Source organism: Lissotriton vulgaris, chromosome 4_1 (genome assembly GCF_964263255.1).
Source record: "Lissotriton vulgaris chromosome 4_1, aLisVul1.2, whole genome shotgun sequence".
NCBI lineage: Eukaryota > Metazoa > Chordata > Amphibia > Caudata > Salamandridae > Lissotriton > Lissotriton vulgaris.
The window spans coordinates 1,658,695,029-1,658,711,111 of record NC_141691.1 but is presented as its reverse complement, the minus strand read 5'-3'; the positions used below and the strand labels follow the sequence as shown (position 1 = coordinate 1,658,711,111).

General features: G+C 42.2%; 1 protein-coding gene across 1 annotated transcript in view; it reads right to left on the bottom strand.

Annotated features, from left to right (window-relative positions):
* Positions 1-948: 948 nt before the first annotated feature.
* The window catches only part of MRPL53 (mitochondrial ribosomal protein L53), a 152,230-nt gene continuing 137,095 nt past the window's right edge, over positions 949-16,083 (bottom strand). The window contains exon 3 of the mRNA XM_086966999.1: positions 949-1,321. Coding sequence (XP_086823125.1) covers positions 1,203-1,321 — 119 coding nt within the window. The 3' untranslated portion in view covers positions 949-1,202. The remainder of the gene's footprint in view (positions 1,322-16,083) is intronic.

Genomic DNA, 16,083 nt, shown 5'->3' with positions numbered 1-16,083 from the left:
TTCCTGAAAAGCAGTGCTTCATTATGGATATCTTTTTGAAGCGTGATATTTTGAGAAAGAATTTAAGTTTGTTACTTAAAGTTCCATTTGTCCTCAACAGCTCAAGACTTGAGCCAGTTTGGAATGGTCCTTTTGGCACACATTCTATTTTGGAGTGTATGAAGGGTATCACTGACAGAATATCAGAAACAGAAATATCATATAGACAGAAGACCATGTCAGAAATATTGAGGACCAAAATATCGAAAAGGTAAGTGCAAATAGGTAAGTGTATATATTTCCTCTTCTTCACTGTACATATATGTGGAGTTATATATGGTAAAACTTTACTTACCTAAAGAAATTTACCTTCACAATATTTTTGCCCTCAATATTCTTGATACAGTATTTTTTCTCTGATATTTTGTCTAAACAACTTGTGAAGAAGGTGGTTATGGTAAAAAGTATCAGAGACAAATGATAGCTAAAGAAGTACCAGAATGCAGAAGTTGCTTCATCAAAAAAATTGAAGGGAGCCATTAGAAATGGAGAATGGCAGTTTTGGTGCTGCATTCAGATCTGAAATCAGACTGATGTGATTGCCGAAGCTGTTTTCCAGTGTGAAGTTTTCCAGCTGAGTGGTCACACAGCTTTAATAATTTTAGTTGGTAATTTTCAAGGTTATTTGTGTCCGAGTTGTTTTATTTCAAAAGAGGACATATATGTTCACTTTGAGGGAACCTGTAAAAATACTTTGTTACAGAGATACATGTAGGATATTCAGCCGTAAAGGCAAAAGGGCATCAGAATGTTCCTTAGCTGGGTATGGAATTCCTATTTGTTACAATCGTCTCCTTGTTCAGCAAGGTGATACTTACAGTTCTGGTGCTGTACTCAACCTGTCAAAGGAGAATAGGATGTTGTTTCATAAAGAGAATGGCAAAAGAAATGCACACTAAGTAGCAACACTGTATGTGACTCTATTTATTGCAGTTGTCTGTTGCAGTGATGGGTAATGGCTTTAGTCTCTTCTGAAATTTCTCCTGCTTAAATAAAATTTGAAAAAGGTGAACATGTTGCCGCATTTAACACAGATAGGACCTCAAAGTCTTCCAAAAGGTAAAACCATTCCAGTCATGTTACTTCTCAGGAAGTCCATTGCATACAGAATAAGAGATGTTGGTTGTACTAAGCTTTGAAAACATTGGTCCTCTGCCTGGAGTCTATTTCTTTGCTTTCTCCTTTGCCTGAAGTTCCTTTGCAGTGCATTCGGCGTTAAAGGCAGCAAGCATTTCTTTGGAAGTCAACAGTGCTCCTCTCATCTGCAGTTTTCCCCCATCATCTGGAAGAGAAACGGCAACTTTTTTTAGACTGAGAGAAATAATAATGCCACTACCACATATTTGATCATCTGAAAAAGAAGAATTGTGCCAAGTATGAGAGGAGGAGGTAAGACACTTATTTTCCAGTTTATACTCTCTTGAATCAAAACTGACCATTAACATTTGGGAATGACAATGCAAAAATGTACCAGTGACACGTGTTCAAGTCAGAGAATTCTATTATAAGAACAACATCTCGGGGGAGCATGGAAAAATATTGGGACCAAAATTTACCCCCAAAAGGCAGCAGTACAAGCAGTGACCATAAGATCGGTGAAATAGCAACTCAAGCAAATGGAAGGAGGGAAGCAAACAGATAAAGTGCTGGTCAGGAAGCAATAAAGAAGGCCTGGGCAGTAAATTCCGTTCCGCTCGCGGAATTTGGGTAATTTCACGTTTCATGGAGAACACGGAATTGCTAAAAATACAGAGATCCGCGGCTTCGCAGAATTTTTTGGGTATTCGCGCTTTCAAAATGCGTGTTTGTGAGATATTTCTCCCCAAGCACGCAAACAGTGTTTGTGAACAGGAAAAAAACATCACAAACGGGCAGGCCAAGCCATTCCACGTGCTTGCAGAACTTTTGCATGCTCGCAGAGAGTTTTTACCATTTCGCTGAGCTTTGCGTAGCACGACTACGCAAATTCCGCCCACCCCTACAATAAAGGCAAGAGAAGGTTAAAGGGAAGGCAACTGGCGGATGGCAAGAAAAATAACACGGAGGAGGTAGAAATACATGAGGAAGAAACAGCTGGAAAACACAACCACTCTCAGAGTGCTTAAACAAAAATAACAAGCATTTTCAATGCAAATTGGTCTCGCATTTGTGAGAGTTCAAACTATTAGTGTTGTAAACGACAATGTCTTTTACCGGTGTGTTTTGGGTTGTAGTGGGAGGAAACAAAAAACAACGAGGGACAAAGAAGGATTGCCTTTAGCAAGCAAGGATTTTGAAAGAACATTGACATAGACAAATAGATTTTGCAGTCATCTGAGTTAGTCTAACAATAAAATAACATCTGTATGTTTAGGAGTGGCGCCTGTCCCACAAGTGACAGAACCACTGCAAGTTTCACAAATGTGCTTTCTTCAGAGAAGGCGGTGGGCTGTCTCAGTCTCCTGCCAATACTACAATGGTGTGAGATTGTTTTGGTTGTAAAAATGCTTTCAAGACAGGTGAGGTCCACAGACGCTCGATGTGACATGGAAGGTTAATGGGTTCACACTAAAGCGGGATACACTCAGCCTTTCAACTTTCATAGGTGTAAACGAGTGCCCAATTAAATTGAATGGCAGTAACATGTGACTGACAGTGCTGTGAAGTCACCAGTCTGGTGGAATATGCGCTATAAAAAGTATTCATTATCACAGTACGCAGAATCAAGTAAGATAACGCAGTTGGCTTAGTGCCTGCCCAGAGACTTGTTTAAATTCAAGGGTTAACGACCCAGCCTTCTGTCATTTTGTTGACCGTTAACGGGTACTATTGATTTGGATTAAAACATCACCTTTCATCTCAGCACCTAGAGGCTTCTGATTTTCTAGTGTGCACCATGATATTATTTGTTGCCATCGTAAGCTTCCTTCCCACAGGTGTATGTGTAATTTTTGAGTGTTACTGGCCTTGCTGAAATTGGCTGCCACTGCTTGTGAAAGGAAGGAGGTGCTGGTACCAGGAAGCTGCTGGTCAGTTTGCCCTAATTCAGTCATCAGTTAAAGCATTTTCTATAGTGCCCATATCACCTTAGCACACTAAAACAAAAATGAATGTGTCCTTGTGTAATGTAACTGGTGCTCCAATACCTTTAAGTCAAGTTTACGCTATATAAAATTGCAACAACAAAAAATAACCTTGCTTCCACTGATTTGTTATGAATTCTCCAGCGCCAGCCACCATTGAGTAATGGTGGGCTTTACATATGGGCTAACATAGCATCCACTAATCAATTGTCTGCTAAAAGTACCAATGTATTCAAAACCATGTTGCTACACATGTCATAAATGAGGTGGGTACCTACACAAGCACCTCGACTGACAGATGTGCGCAAAGACCTATCTGCATGTACAGGGATCAGCACCCTATTAAGTGAACGGAAATAGTTATTCCTCTCTATCGCTACAAGCTTACTGCCCACAGCAGTTTAGAATTCCGTTCTTGGACCCTATATTATTTTTTTTTTTAAAGTGTAAATTTCTGAAAATAATGTTTTGTAGATAACAGTGTATCGCTCAGGTCGTTATTTAGTGCCACACATAAAACATACACTTTCTATATGGAGGTTCACAGCGAAGACAAAACTCTTCCAACAACGCACCCTACATGGCTACCTTACTATCCGTGCAGGTAATCATTTCCAACGCCCTACACGCGCTATTCAACTGTCATAATATAACACCTTTCAAAAGTCACGTTAAGCACACTCCGAAACTTGAAATACTGAACAGAGCCTATTTGAAACCTGCGTAGCCCTGCAGGCTTAGTTTTCTAAAGCGCTCCCTAAACTAAAGGCTATAATTGGCATAGTCGCAATCATTCCCCGCTAAACAGCTATTTACTGCAAGTACAGAAGTTTTTTTTCCTCCCTCATCAGCCGCGAAACAGGGGCTGATATTGCCCCAACTGATCAGCTCACAGGTCGCCGTTGTCCTTTTGTCGTCTTTCTTTAGATGATGGACAACCACTCTGGTAACGTGACTGCAATCGCCCGGAGGACTCCCCTTTTTCCTTAGACAGCAAGGAGAGGCCTATTGGCTTTGCCAATGCTCGTATGTGAAAGGAAGATGTACGGATCTCCTTGTTTAAAGCAAGCCGCCCAACAGTAGTAAGTCTGATTCCACGGTCATATGTCACATTACCTCCCCACTTACTAGTTCCGGTGTTCAAGTGTAAACATAAGGTATGTCTCGGTTTCCTTCCCACTATCACTTCCGTGCATTTTAAAAATTCAAAAAGCCCATCTCTACAGATTCTGACAAATAGGATGCCATGGGGAGGTTTTCAAAGGGAGGGAGGCGAAAGGACACTGTTTACCACTCAAGGTGGTGGAAGGTCCAGTAGCAGCTCAGTGTCCGTACTAAGTACTAGAGATACCAACAAAAGGAGGGGGTGCTGCACTGTTCCTGGAAAGAGATGAGAATTTAAGGAAGGTTTTTTAAGAAAAGATTTACCTGGCGTGACCAAGGGTGTTACAATGGTACCCTGGGGCATCCATTATGTTGGATGTAATTGCCTCACACACCCCGAAGAGTGTCATGCTTCATCATCGGCGGTTGCTCCTCGTCGGGGAGGCGGTGCAACCCCCGACGGGCTCACCTCAAAGAGGGGCTCTTTGGCGGAGATCTTTTTCCAACTGCCTTTTGGTGAAGTGGGGGTATGTGGGCAGGATGGTATATTCCTATTGAACTGATTAAAAATGTAGCAAGGGGTACCTGAATTACCTTTATTCTGGGGGTCCTCTGGCTACAGTTAAAAGGTGGGGCTAGCTTCCTAGGTGTCTACTAGTTAGGGTTGTGTGACCCTAGAAAAGGCTAGAGGTGCATGTGGTCAACATGTTTCTCGCTAGGGCTATAGTCACCGCGATTCTTCAGGACCAAAGTGAAAACAACAACATGCTAATCTCATATGTGTTGTATTAGTTACCTTAGTGGATCCTCCTATGCCTAATGGTCTTCTATAAGAGGCCACATGAGGGATCGGCGGTCTGGTACACCAGAGATGAGCCCTTAAAATATGGCTTCAGCGCCCTGAGTCCGTGCCTGCAGACCTACCCCTAACCGCCGAGCTCGAGTAGATGCCATGACACCACTTTCACCTGTAGTTGAAGAACGGCGGATTCCTCTACTTGCATTTGTGAGCTCCGGCCGGTCAAAAGACAAGCAGCGCCACTCCAAGGACAGGATGAGGGTAAATTAAAAACGCATTTTAAAGCACAACCATGGCGTATCCTACTCACCATGGTTCCGTCTACAGGGAAAAGGGCCTCCTTTTTCCCATCCAATGCTGATAATGCTCCCCGGTCTACGGCAAGCCGTAAATGCGTGTGGTATTTGCAAACACCGGCCTGGGCCTACGGCAAGCAGGACATGCGTGTGGTGTTTTGTCGCGCATGCAAATGATGTAAGGCATCGCACGCATGCAAGACAAATAGTGCGAATGCACCCACGAATCAAATAGCAAACAAGCACTGAAAATGCAATAGGACGTGTATTTACGCGATTCCTATTGCAATTTTAACGGAAGTGCAGACGCAAAAGAAGGCACGAACACGAGGGGGTGGGAAGGTGTTGGTGGTCGAAGAAGTCACGGAGTATGGGAGGGAACGGGCCGGGGAGCAAAACTGTTTAAGAAGTAAGGGGCCAATAGCCTCAGAAGGGAAAAAATGAGGACATACCCGTCAGGGAGCAGGATTACCATGCCAAGCACCAATCAGAATGCAGAAAATATGATGCAAGGCAATCAAAAATAAGGCTTGAAAGTGGGCAGAGCTTTCCCCACTATACTATATACAGCATCTCCCGACGAGACAACGCATGCGCTGCCTAGGCGAGACCTAAAAAAGTGGTACCTGAAAATGAGCAGTGGAAAGATGAAAATAATGCGTCAATTCCCCAGCGGAGTCACAAACACAAGAAGAGGAGAAACGCCTAATGAACTGGACAAATAAGAAGCAAAAATTTATAAGATTTGTGATTCAAGGGGAATAGTTTATCTCTCACATTTCACAGCTAATAAGATTTGTGGAACATGGTTAGCTCTGCAGAATGAGTACTAAGCATATAAAATGTCATTAACTTGATATGGTACTGTGAGACATCAGCAATCATAGTGATGTCTCTTAATTAGCTGATAGAATGCCTATAAACAAGCTATTACCAAAGTATTAATGAACCATCCAGTGAAAAGATAGCGTTTGTGGAGCACACCACCACACTCACAGGACTTGTAAGACCTACTAACACAGGTGAGTTTTGTGGCGAGAAGATTCAACGCAAATGCTGCCTTCCTGCCAGTGTCTGCTCACTGAGCTCTGTAAGGCTCAATGGTATAGGCTCTAAGGGGAAAGGAGGGGAAAAAACAAAGAGAAGCAGGGTGATATATTGCTTCAGCGACTGGTACCATGTGAAGTTAAATCTCTGCTCAACTCTGGTTTTCACCGTATTATGCTGGGTGATCATTGAACCCTTGGATGGATTTAAGTCGAACTCATGGTGAATACAAAATCACTAACCACCATGCGCTAGAGTAAAGTTAATTCTGTAAAGCTAATCTGTAACAAACTCCTAGGAATACCAAGACTCCTTCTGGAATTGAAATGCTGCTAAAAAACACCTACAAGGTAGTAGTCAAACACAACACCAACTTATTCAGTATACAAAGCAACCAACAGAATCAGGAAAGGGAGGGACAGGGAACAAGTACGGTCAAGCATAACAAAGGTGAGAGAATCCAAGGCCAGTGAATGAACTCAGCTAGTAGCAGAAGTATCTTCTTACTGTTCTTGTTGGACTTGCCAGATGTCTTTTAGGTAAGAGAAGCGTGGCTCAATGGTTAGAGCGGCAGACCCTGATGCAGAGGTCTGGCCCGGGACCAGGGTTCAATTCCTGCCTCGGCAGCTCTTGGACTCAATCTCCCCAGACCCGATAATTCTCGCCTCGGTGCCTAGTCTAAACATGGGTCCCACTCTGTGACTCTGGGCAATAGCTTGCTTAATCTCCACAACGGCCCCAGCAGCGCTTGGATGCCTGGCTTCACCTTGGGGGTTCCCAGGAGTGGACATCTCACAGGAAAGCCAGGAAGGGTTCCACAGCGGTATGAATACAGCTCTACGAGACCTCTGGGTAGAAGGCGCTATATAAATACAAACACATTTACATTTAGGTAAGTGCCCTGCCTTTCCCTGTACACTGTCTCTTGCCTCTTGCTGATTCATGAATATGCTTGGTTCCCATTCCCTGATTCCTGAGAAGGACTTCTGAGTTAATCTCCATGATTTGCCCGATATTTTCCATCTCTTTCTGCCTTGTGAACATCATTGATAGACAGTATTCTGTGATTTTTTTAATATCCTTGAAGGATGCTAGTATGTGCTTCTTAATCATGATGTATGGCTTGTAATTTAGATGCCTGACCTATGAGTACCATTCAAATGTAAAATGAGAAGAGCAATATGTCTGAATGGAGAATTACAGTCCTATCTCGCTGTCAAATGTTTATTATAAAAACCTAAATATGAAATTGACAGAAGGACTACAATGCTAAGTCTCAAAGTTGATTATTTGACATCAGTTCACTCATTGATACTGTATTACGCATAGTGTTCCTCAACTATACTCTTGGCTTAGTCACTCAAAAACCTTTCGATAGTATTTGTGGCATTTCCCTTTTCAGTCTCTTGCAAATTGACAAATTTGAAGAAAATGTTTTGAGATGCGCAAATGCCAAGGATCAACTTCCATCGTTGTTGCAAATGGAGCAATGTCCGAAGCTATATACATTGAAATAGGAACTTGCCAAGGCTGCTCCCACTCCGCTCCACTTTCTAGGCTTCTAGATCCTTAGGCCATTATTTAAGGAATGATGTCGCTTAGATCTCTAACCAAAATTTTGGGGGAAAGTAATATCTCTGCTCTAATAACATAACCAAAGTTCTTTCATAGTACTCACATATGCTCTGTAATTGCAGCAAATACTGCAATATTAACAACGCAAGTTAAATAAAATACAAACTATGTTTGTTGTAACTGGCAAAATTCAAAATTATTATTTTGCATACATGTATGTACCAATCTATAGGTTTTGGTTGGGCACCGTCATGAAAGTAACTTGTGGAATTTGGTGACCAAGTGAAAGTGCAAAAACATGTACCTATTTGTGTCTCAGAAGTGTAGCTAAAAGAAGATGTCACCGTTCCTGCTGGAATTGAGGATAGTATTTCTGTTTAAAGTATGGAAGGATTTAAATCTTGCTCGGAGTGAAAGGACAAGTAAATGTCAGTGCTAAGATTATGATGCAAGGGTTGCCACATTCTGTCCACCAATAATGATCCTTCAAGAGACAATTAAAATACCAATTTGATGGTCATCGTTGGATTGAAACTACCAAAAGGAACACTAAATGGCATTGCTTTTCACTACGAATACCCAGTCCAAGATTTGATACTTTTCACTATTGGTTTGTTTCTCGAGGAGCATCTGCACCTCGAAGAAGTCTCAACCATGCCAAAAGGTACGTTCACAGTTAGTTCTGTTTTTTATCAGAATGTGTAAACTTCTGTATGTAGTGTGAATGTGGAAGAATTATTTCAAACAGACCCGTCCCACCTGTGAGGTGCTACACTGAAGTCCTCACATGTCAGTGCCTGTGACCTGCTATATGTTGATTGAACCACTAAATAAATGAAACAGGAATGCTTTAAACCAACTTTGGTTTAGGACACCTGTATTTAAGCTTGTGATGTGACATATTACCATATTAAACAAAAAATTATTTTGTAAAATGGCATAACTCTCGAAAGTTTAAAAAGGGAATAAATTTCCAGTGAAGAATAGCATTGGTCTTTTTTACAGATGAAATTCTAAACATGTACAATTCCTCCCCACCCCGAGTTGAGAACATAGGTGTTGTGGCGTACAGAGTTAATAAGAGTAACCAAACAATCAATCAATAAGTACTCTTATAGCCCCATGATTACAAGGGTCCTGAATTTTCTGGACAGGGATGTGATTTTACAAACTGCACGCAATGGACCCCCCTTGAAGTACGAAAATGCAACCCTTTCCTTTTTTCCAGACTTCACCCAGATGGTTCAAAAACAGCGTCAGAATTTCCTATCGGTAAAGAGGAAACTGAGGGACAAGGGACTAAAATATGCAATGATGTTCCCGGCCCGACTTCGAGTGGAACTCAATGGGAATGCCTGGTTCTCTGACAGTCCCGAGGTGGCGACGGATTGGTTGGACAGTGTGATTGCGGCCGATAAGGAGGGCCAAAACAGGGGCGAGACAGAAGAACAATAACAAAGCGTAAATAGTGTCGCTGGGTTTAAATAGCAATATGTTATGATTGGGGTGGAATGGATACGTAACGTTTCTCTTGATTCGCTACATCTGTAAATATGTAGTCTTACACTGACCTGACATGAGGTAGCTGTGATGGAGCAGGGAGCGGGGTGGGGTGGCGGGCTGTGTGGGCCCTCCCTCTATTTTCTACCTCTAGTTAGTTGTAGATTAGTGTTGGGGTGAAAAGGGGTGACAGGCACACTGCTAATTGGGGATGCGCGTAGGCGATAGGCAGGGGTGCATGGTGGGGGTGGATGAAGGAGAGTTGGGGGAATTTTCGCATTATTGTATGTCACACTATTGGCAATTTATTTAAATGTTCTTATGTTTTGTATTTTCGACGGCATCAGTATATTGTAACTGAATAACATGCAACAGACACAGGAAGACCATCTTTCTTTTTCATATGACGATGGGGGTAGTGAGCTCAAGGTTTTAAGTTGGAATGTGAATGGGTTGGGGGACAAAATTAAACGCAGTGTGGTTCTTCAATATCTCAGACGCCAGGCACCTGACGTGGTCTTGCTCCAAGAAACGCATTTAGTTGGGAACTCATGCATGGCTATGCATAGAATGGGGTACAAGTTGGTGGCACATGCAGGGTTCACGTCGGGGTCCAGGGGGGTAGGTATCCTGATTCGAAAGGCGCTCCCCCCTGGTTATGGACTATACATGGGTGGATGACAGGGGAAGGTATGTTGGGATCTCGGGTCATTGGGAGGGACGTGTACTTACCCTTGTGTCGGCCTATGTCCCCCCGGGTCTGCAGTCTGCCTCTTTCTCTGATTTGGGAAAGCTGTTACTCGAACTGCCGGTGGGGCATTTGATCCTAGGTGGAGATTTCAATCAAAAAATAATAAGTACTCTTATAAAGCGTGACTACTCACCCGTGAGGGTCTCAAGGCACTGTGTGGGGTTAGGGTCTCCAGTTCAAAGAGCCAGGCCTTGAGGTCCTTCCTGAATTGTGGTTGCAATGTGATTGCCGGAGGTGCAAGGGGCAGGGAGTTCCAGTTCTTCGCAGCAAGGTAGGAGAAGGATCTTTCTCCAGCCATAGTCTCTCAGATCCATAGGTTGGTGGCCAGGGCCAGATTGGCCCAGCGGAGAAGGAGAGGCAGGGTTTTAGGTATGGAAGTCCGGCGTTGTGGAGTGCTTTGTAGGAGTGAGTAAGAAGCTTGAAGGTGATTCTCTTGTTGACAGGTAGACAATGAAGGTCTCTCAGGTGGCCGTTGATGTGGTTGCAGCATGAGATGTTCAGGATGAGTCTGGCAGAGGTGTTCTGGATGTTCTGCAGTTTCTTTTGGAGTTTCTGGGTTGTGCCAGCATAGAGTGCATTGCCGTAGTCCAATCTGCTGCTGACGAGCGTATGGGTGAACGTTTTCTGGGAATAGGTGGGGATCCACTTGAAGATCTTACGAAGGAGGCAGAATATGTGGAGGCAGGAGAACGAAACAGTGTTGATTTGGCGGTTCATTGAGAGCGAGGAGTCCAGGATGATGCTGAGGTTTCATGCGTGGTCCGTGGATGGGGGGATTCCGATCGCTGCAGGCCACCAAGAGTCATTCCAGGCGGAGGAAGAGCCCAGAATGAGGACTTTGGTCTTGTCTGAGTTAAGCTTGAGGCAAATGTCCTCATCCAGGAAGCGACTGCCTTCAGCTAGTCGTGGAAGTTGCTTTTGGCGGCTGTGGGTTTGACTGTGAGAGAGAGAAACAGCTGGGTGTCGTCAGTGTAGGAGACAATGTTGAGTCCATGGCTTCTGACGATGGCTGTAAGCGGGCCATGTAGATGGTTAGGAGGGTGAAGTTTGGGGAAGATCCCGGAGGCACTCCGTAGCTGATGTCAGTGAGTTCAGATTTGAACAGTGGAAGTCTGACTCTGCATTTGGCCATTGAGGAAGGAGCGGATCAATTATAGGGCTTTGTTGTGGATGTCGGCGTTGTGGAGACTTGCACACAGGGTGTGGAGGGAGACATTGTCAAAGGGGGATGAGAGATCCAGGAGGATGAGGGCTGCAGTCTTGCCACAGTCGAGGAGGGTGCCGTTGTCCTCTGTAGCAGTGAATGAGATCGGTTTAGTGCTGTGGTTGCTTCTAGAACCTGACTTGGAGAGGTTCAGGATGTTGTTCATTTATATGAACTCAGAGAGTTGGGGGTTGAAAGCTTTCTCAATGGCTTTGGCTTGGAAGGGGAGCATAGAGATGAGTCTGTAGTTTATGAGGTCCGTTGAGTCAGCAGAAGGTTTCTTTAGCAGGGGTTTGATCTCTGTGTGTTTCCAGTCTTCCGGGAAAGTTGTGGACTCGATGGAGGAGTTGATGGTGCAGCAGAGGTATGGTGCGATGGAGGAGCCGGCTCTGTTAAAGATGTGGTGAGGTCAAGAATCCGAGGGCGGCTCCGGGGTTGATGCTCTTCCTGATCCTGAAGGTGTCGTCAGAGGTGAGGGCAGTCCAGTTGGTCAAGGTCTGCTGGGGGCAGGAGCAATTGGCTGTATTAGTTGCGAGTGGATTGGGTGAGCCGGGTTGCGAAGCTATTGTAGATCTCCTTGATCTTGCTGTCGAATAAGGTGGCAAGACTGTCACAGAGGTCTTGGGATGAGGATGTCTGCTGTCTCTGTGTGAGGTAATTCAGTTTCAACTCCATTTTGTATTCCATCGCCATTTTGTGTTGCCCTCACTCAGGCAGTTTGGTAAACCGAGTGTTTTTGCCCTTTGTACTGCCACGTGTCAAATAACCTCCCCTTCCTTGTTGTGAAGCATATTCCAGGAAGTAGCCAAACTGACTAATCCTTGTCTAGACTGACTAATCCTTGTCCCAACTATTTGTTGGCCTTCGGTATTCCTTCCCCGCATTATCCTATTTTGCAAGTTGTCCTTTGAAGTACACAAACATGTCCTGCCATTACTGATTGACCTATAGGTGCTGTCATTGATTGACTTATGGGGTTGGGCAAAAACACGACTCAAGGGGGGCGTTCTGGTTACATGATGCCTTGTTTTGAATGTTTTCCTATTGTCCATATTAGACATTTTGCATGCTTGCATGAGCTAGGACTGCCCCTTGCTTTTATGCCGTGTATGTAACCCTCACATATATAAGGCCCCAGTGTTCTGTACTCTTTAGACTGCCTCATTCAGTTGCTAAGGCTTCTGTGTGACGTAGTCTCACTCATTTGAGTTTCATAAAGATGTTATTTTATATTTCAGCTTCTGTGTCAACTTCTTCTTTGTATTAGTGAGACCCCTGAGAATGAGTTTTGATTTCTTCAATTGGCGCGTCAACGTGGACCTCATCAGAGAAGTGGCTATCTGAGGGAGTGATCTTTTCAGGAGACTGAAATCTACTGAGGAGGACAGACAGGACTCTACTAAGGAGGTACTCTGTGCACGGAGATTCTGGGGATTCTTTGTCTCTACAGCCCAGTATATTTCTGATCTTCCTGATTTTGATCCTCCACATGATGTCACTCCTGACAGTGAACCTTTTTGGTGTGAGTATTCTAAAAAAGACCGTTAGGTCATTCAGAACTTGGCAGTTAGAATTTGGACAACCTTTTGAATGGTAAAAGTAAGGTAGTTTAAGTAACGCTTACAGTAGCTTTGGAATTTTGGAATTTGTGTTGGCTAACTTTGGATATGTATGGATTTGATATGCAAATACTTGCATATTCTGCAATGTTTTTGGCATGCCTGTTTTCAAGCTCACATCGAAGAATGTGTTGCTTTTTTGAAAGGTACCATAGTGTGATGTGAAGTAAATTAGCCGGCTCCCCTAGAGGGAATATCTAAATAGGTTTAGGTATAAAAACATATTTCTTCCTTGGTGATTTTGTATCCCCAGGGAATTAAAATATGACAAAATACAAACAAGGATCCTTTGTTCTGTGCAATATTATGAATGAAGATATGCAGAGCGATTTTTGGTGTTCTGCCAGCCAAAGCTAGTGAATTGAGTGTATTTTGGCTTCGTGGACATACAGCAGTCTGTTGGGCTGTTTTTGCAGTCCTTTTGGAACACTATTGAGAAGTGCTTCTTGTAAATCTGACTTACAACTAGTATTTACAAATGGTTTGATTTAAGTACAGTCTGTGGGCTGTCCTTTGTTTCAGTCCTAAGTGTTGATCTGTGGGTTAAATGTGTGTTTAAATGTCTATGTGGTTTTCCCATTAGTGCAACTTCTGTAAGTAAATAGCGTTGGTGCTATTTCTGAAATGGGTGGCTAAAGCGCGCTGTATTGTGTGTACTGAGTGTTTGACCCCTTTCTGTTTATGTCTGAAATGCGCTCAATGCGTGTTTGTGGTTTTTCTAGATGTTTTCAGTCTATTAAGCAAAATGTCAGTTAATTAATATTAAGTAGAAATTAAATAAAAATCCAGAAATGAACCATGTGATATGCTAAAATAATTACGCACATGTACAAACTGTTAAATGCTTCAAAAGATAAAATTAGAAATCAACATCAATAGATATAAAAAAAAGGCCTCAAAATCGAAATTGAAGGGTTTTGTAGAAAAATAAACTTATAGTATTTTTTACTTACATACATTGTATTAGATATTAACAGGCAAACACTTCAACTGAAGTATATTTTTGCTGAACTCAAACGCATATTATAGAACACGCATTGATGTGTCTTAGTTTGAAAATGACTGCCACCGTGCTCATGTTACAACACTGAGAGACAAGCTTTTACTGCCGCTAAGCATTGTTTACTCAGCCAGGACTTCGCCCTCAGTTAAACACGGGTGAAACTTTGCATTTCAGAATAGTATTTTAAAAAGATTACAAACATAAGGTTCATTATTTTGTATTCCAGGAAGACATTTCAATTAAGGGTTTCCTCTCTTTAAGCATTTTTGTAAGCATATTCTTGGTTCTAATGTTAAAATAATTGTTCTTTTTTAAACAAACAAAAGTGGCGCAAAAATTTGTCATGTTTCAAGTTAGGCTTCTGTGCTTAGGCTTATAAATGAATGCGTCTAAAAATGATAGGCAAGGGATGCAGCTTGCTTTTATATGTGGAATTATCAAAAATCATTGGGTTTATTAAAAATAATTATTAATTATGAAAAAGAATTATTAAAAATAAGTGCTTCTAAATTCGTTTTTTACTATTTATAAAGCTTAATACTCACACTGTGACCTCCTAGCATTATAATTTAATTTAAGTTATGTTGTACTGCATAATGAGGACATTAGCATATGGAATTTTACTTGGCGCAGGCGTAAAAAACTCATTTTTCTAAGTATTTATATTTAATATGTCTAATGTCCAATTTCTGCAATCTGTAAAGTACATTCTGAGGATGATTAATATGTAACACAATTATAGGATATTTATTTTTAAGTGCCCCAAATATCAAAGTCGAATTTGGGTAAAATATACTATTCAAACAGCATTCTTGCCATTTACAATAGCTTTAAAGTGCCTTAGGCTTCAGTGAATGCATACATTTAGGTATAATACAAATTTGCAGGTTGTTCCCATTTGGGGTTGCTTTTAATGGCTCAGTGAGCCAATGTGCCCGGTGCAGAGGTTTGAGTTTAATATCGGGGTTGAAGGTTATAACTCTAGCTGGACCTACTGAGACGTTCATTCATTTAAGGTTGATGAACTGAGTACCGTTGCATAGGGTAGTAACAAACATTTGTTCTAAAGCTGGTATGTTATGTTATTATGTTCTGCGAATTATTGACAGTAACTGTTTTAACAATCTAAGAATAGAAATAAATTGTAGCCCCTAACAGAAGTAATATATATAACATGTGTTTTTAAATAGGGTTAATTATTGCAGGTTAAAAAGAGTTAGGAAGGTTTTTGGTCTTTGACAGCTTCAGGGTGAGGAGAGAGAGACACGTGAGGCAGATTTTGACCTTGAGGTCAGTAAGGTGGGAGTTAGGAGTGAGTGTAAACAGATGGAGAAATCATTGCTTGGAAAAGCTTCTCTGACAAGAAGACAATAATGCTTGCACACTATAGGAACCTTGAAAAGTGGCAGGGATCAGGAATGCTGGAAGAGGCTGGATAGCAGCCCAGAAAGTTCTGCTAAAAAAAAAAAATGTTCGTGTGTTTTTCAAGTTTTTGCATTTTGTCCTTCTATGAATCGTTCCCGTTGGTCCTGTGTGTCAGAAGCGACACAGTAAGTTGTATTTGACAGCCTATCACCACTAACTGGTGACCGGCTGTCAAATGGAGGGCAAGGAAAGTAAAAGAAAGTGTAATTTTGATTTTAAGCCTGACAAATTAAGCAGGCCCTAATATTGGGTTTTGGGCTGCAGGTTCACAGTGCATAAAGTACATGACATGGTGTTGTGCGTCACCGGTCATTTACATATGCTATTGTTTTGTCTATGCTTTTTGTGCTTGGTATACAGCAAGTATATCTGATGGCTTGACATGTGCGTTTCTTTATTTTTATTTTATGCATGATTTTGTTTTATGTTGTTGCTTCTGATACTATTACAAGTTCTCCTGTGTTGTGAAGGGATGGTCATGACGATGCATATCGCTGCGCAACAGTTGGTTGGACTTAGTCTGATACTAAATTCCACAGATAATGATATTTCATGCTGTGAACATGAGAGAGAACACTTCACCAGTGCATCTCTATTTGGCTATAATGGTATTGAAGGAAAATAAACAGAGATATATAGGATCAAAGTGTGTCACCTGC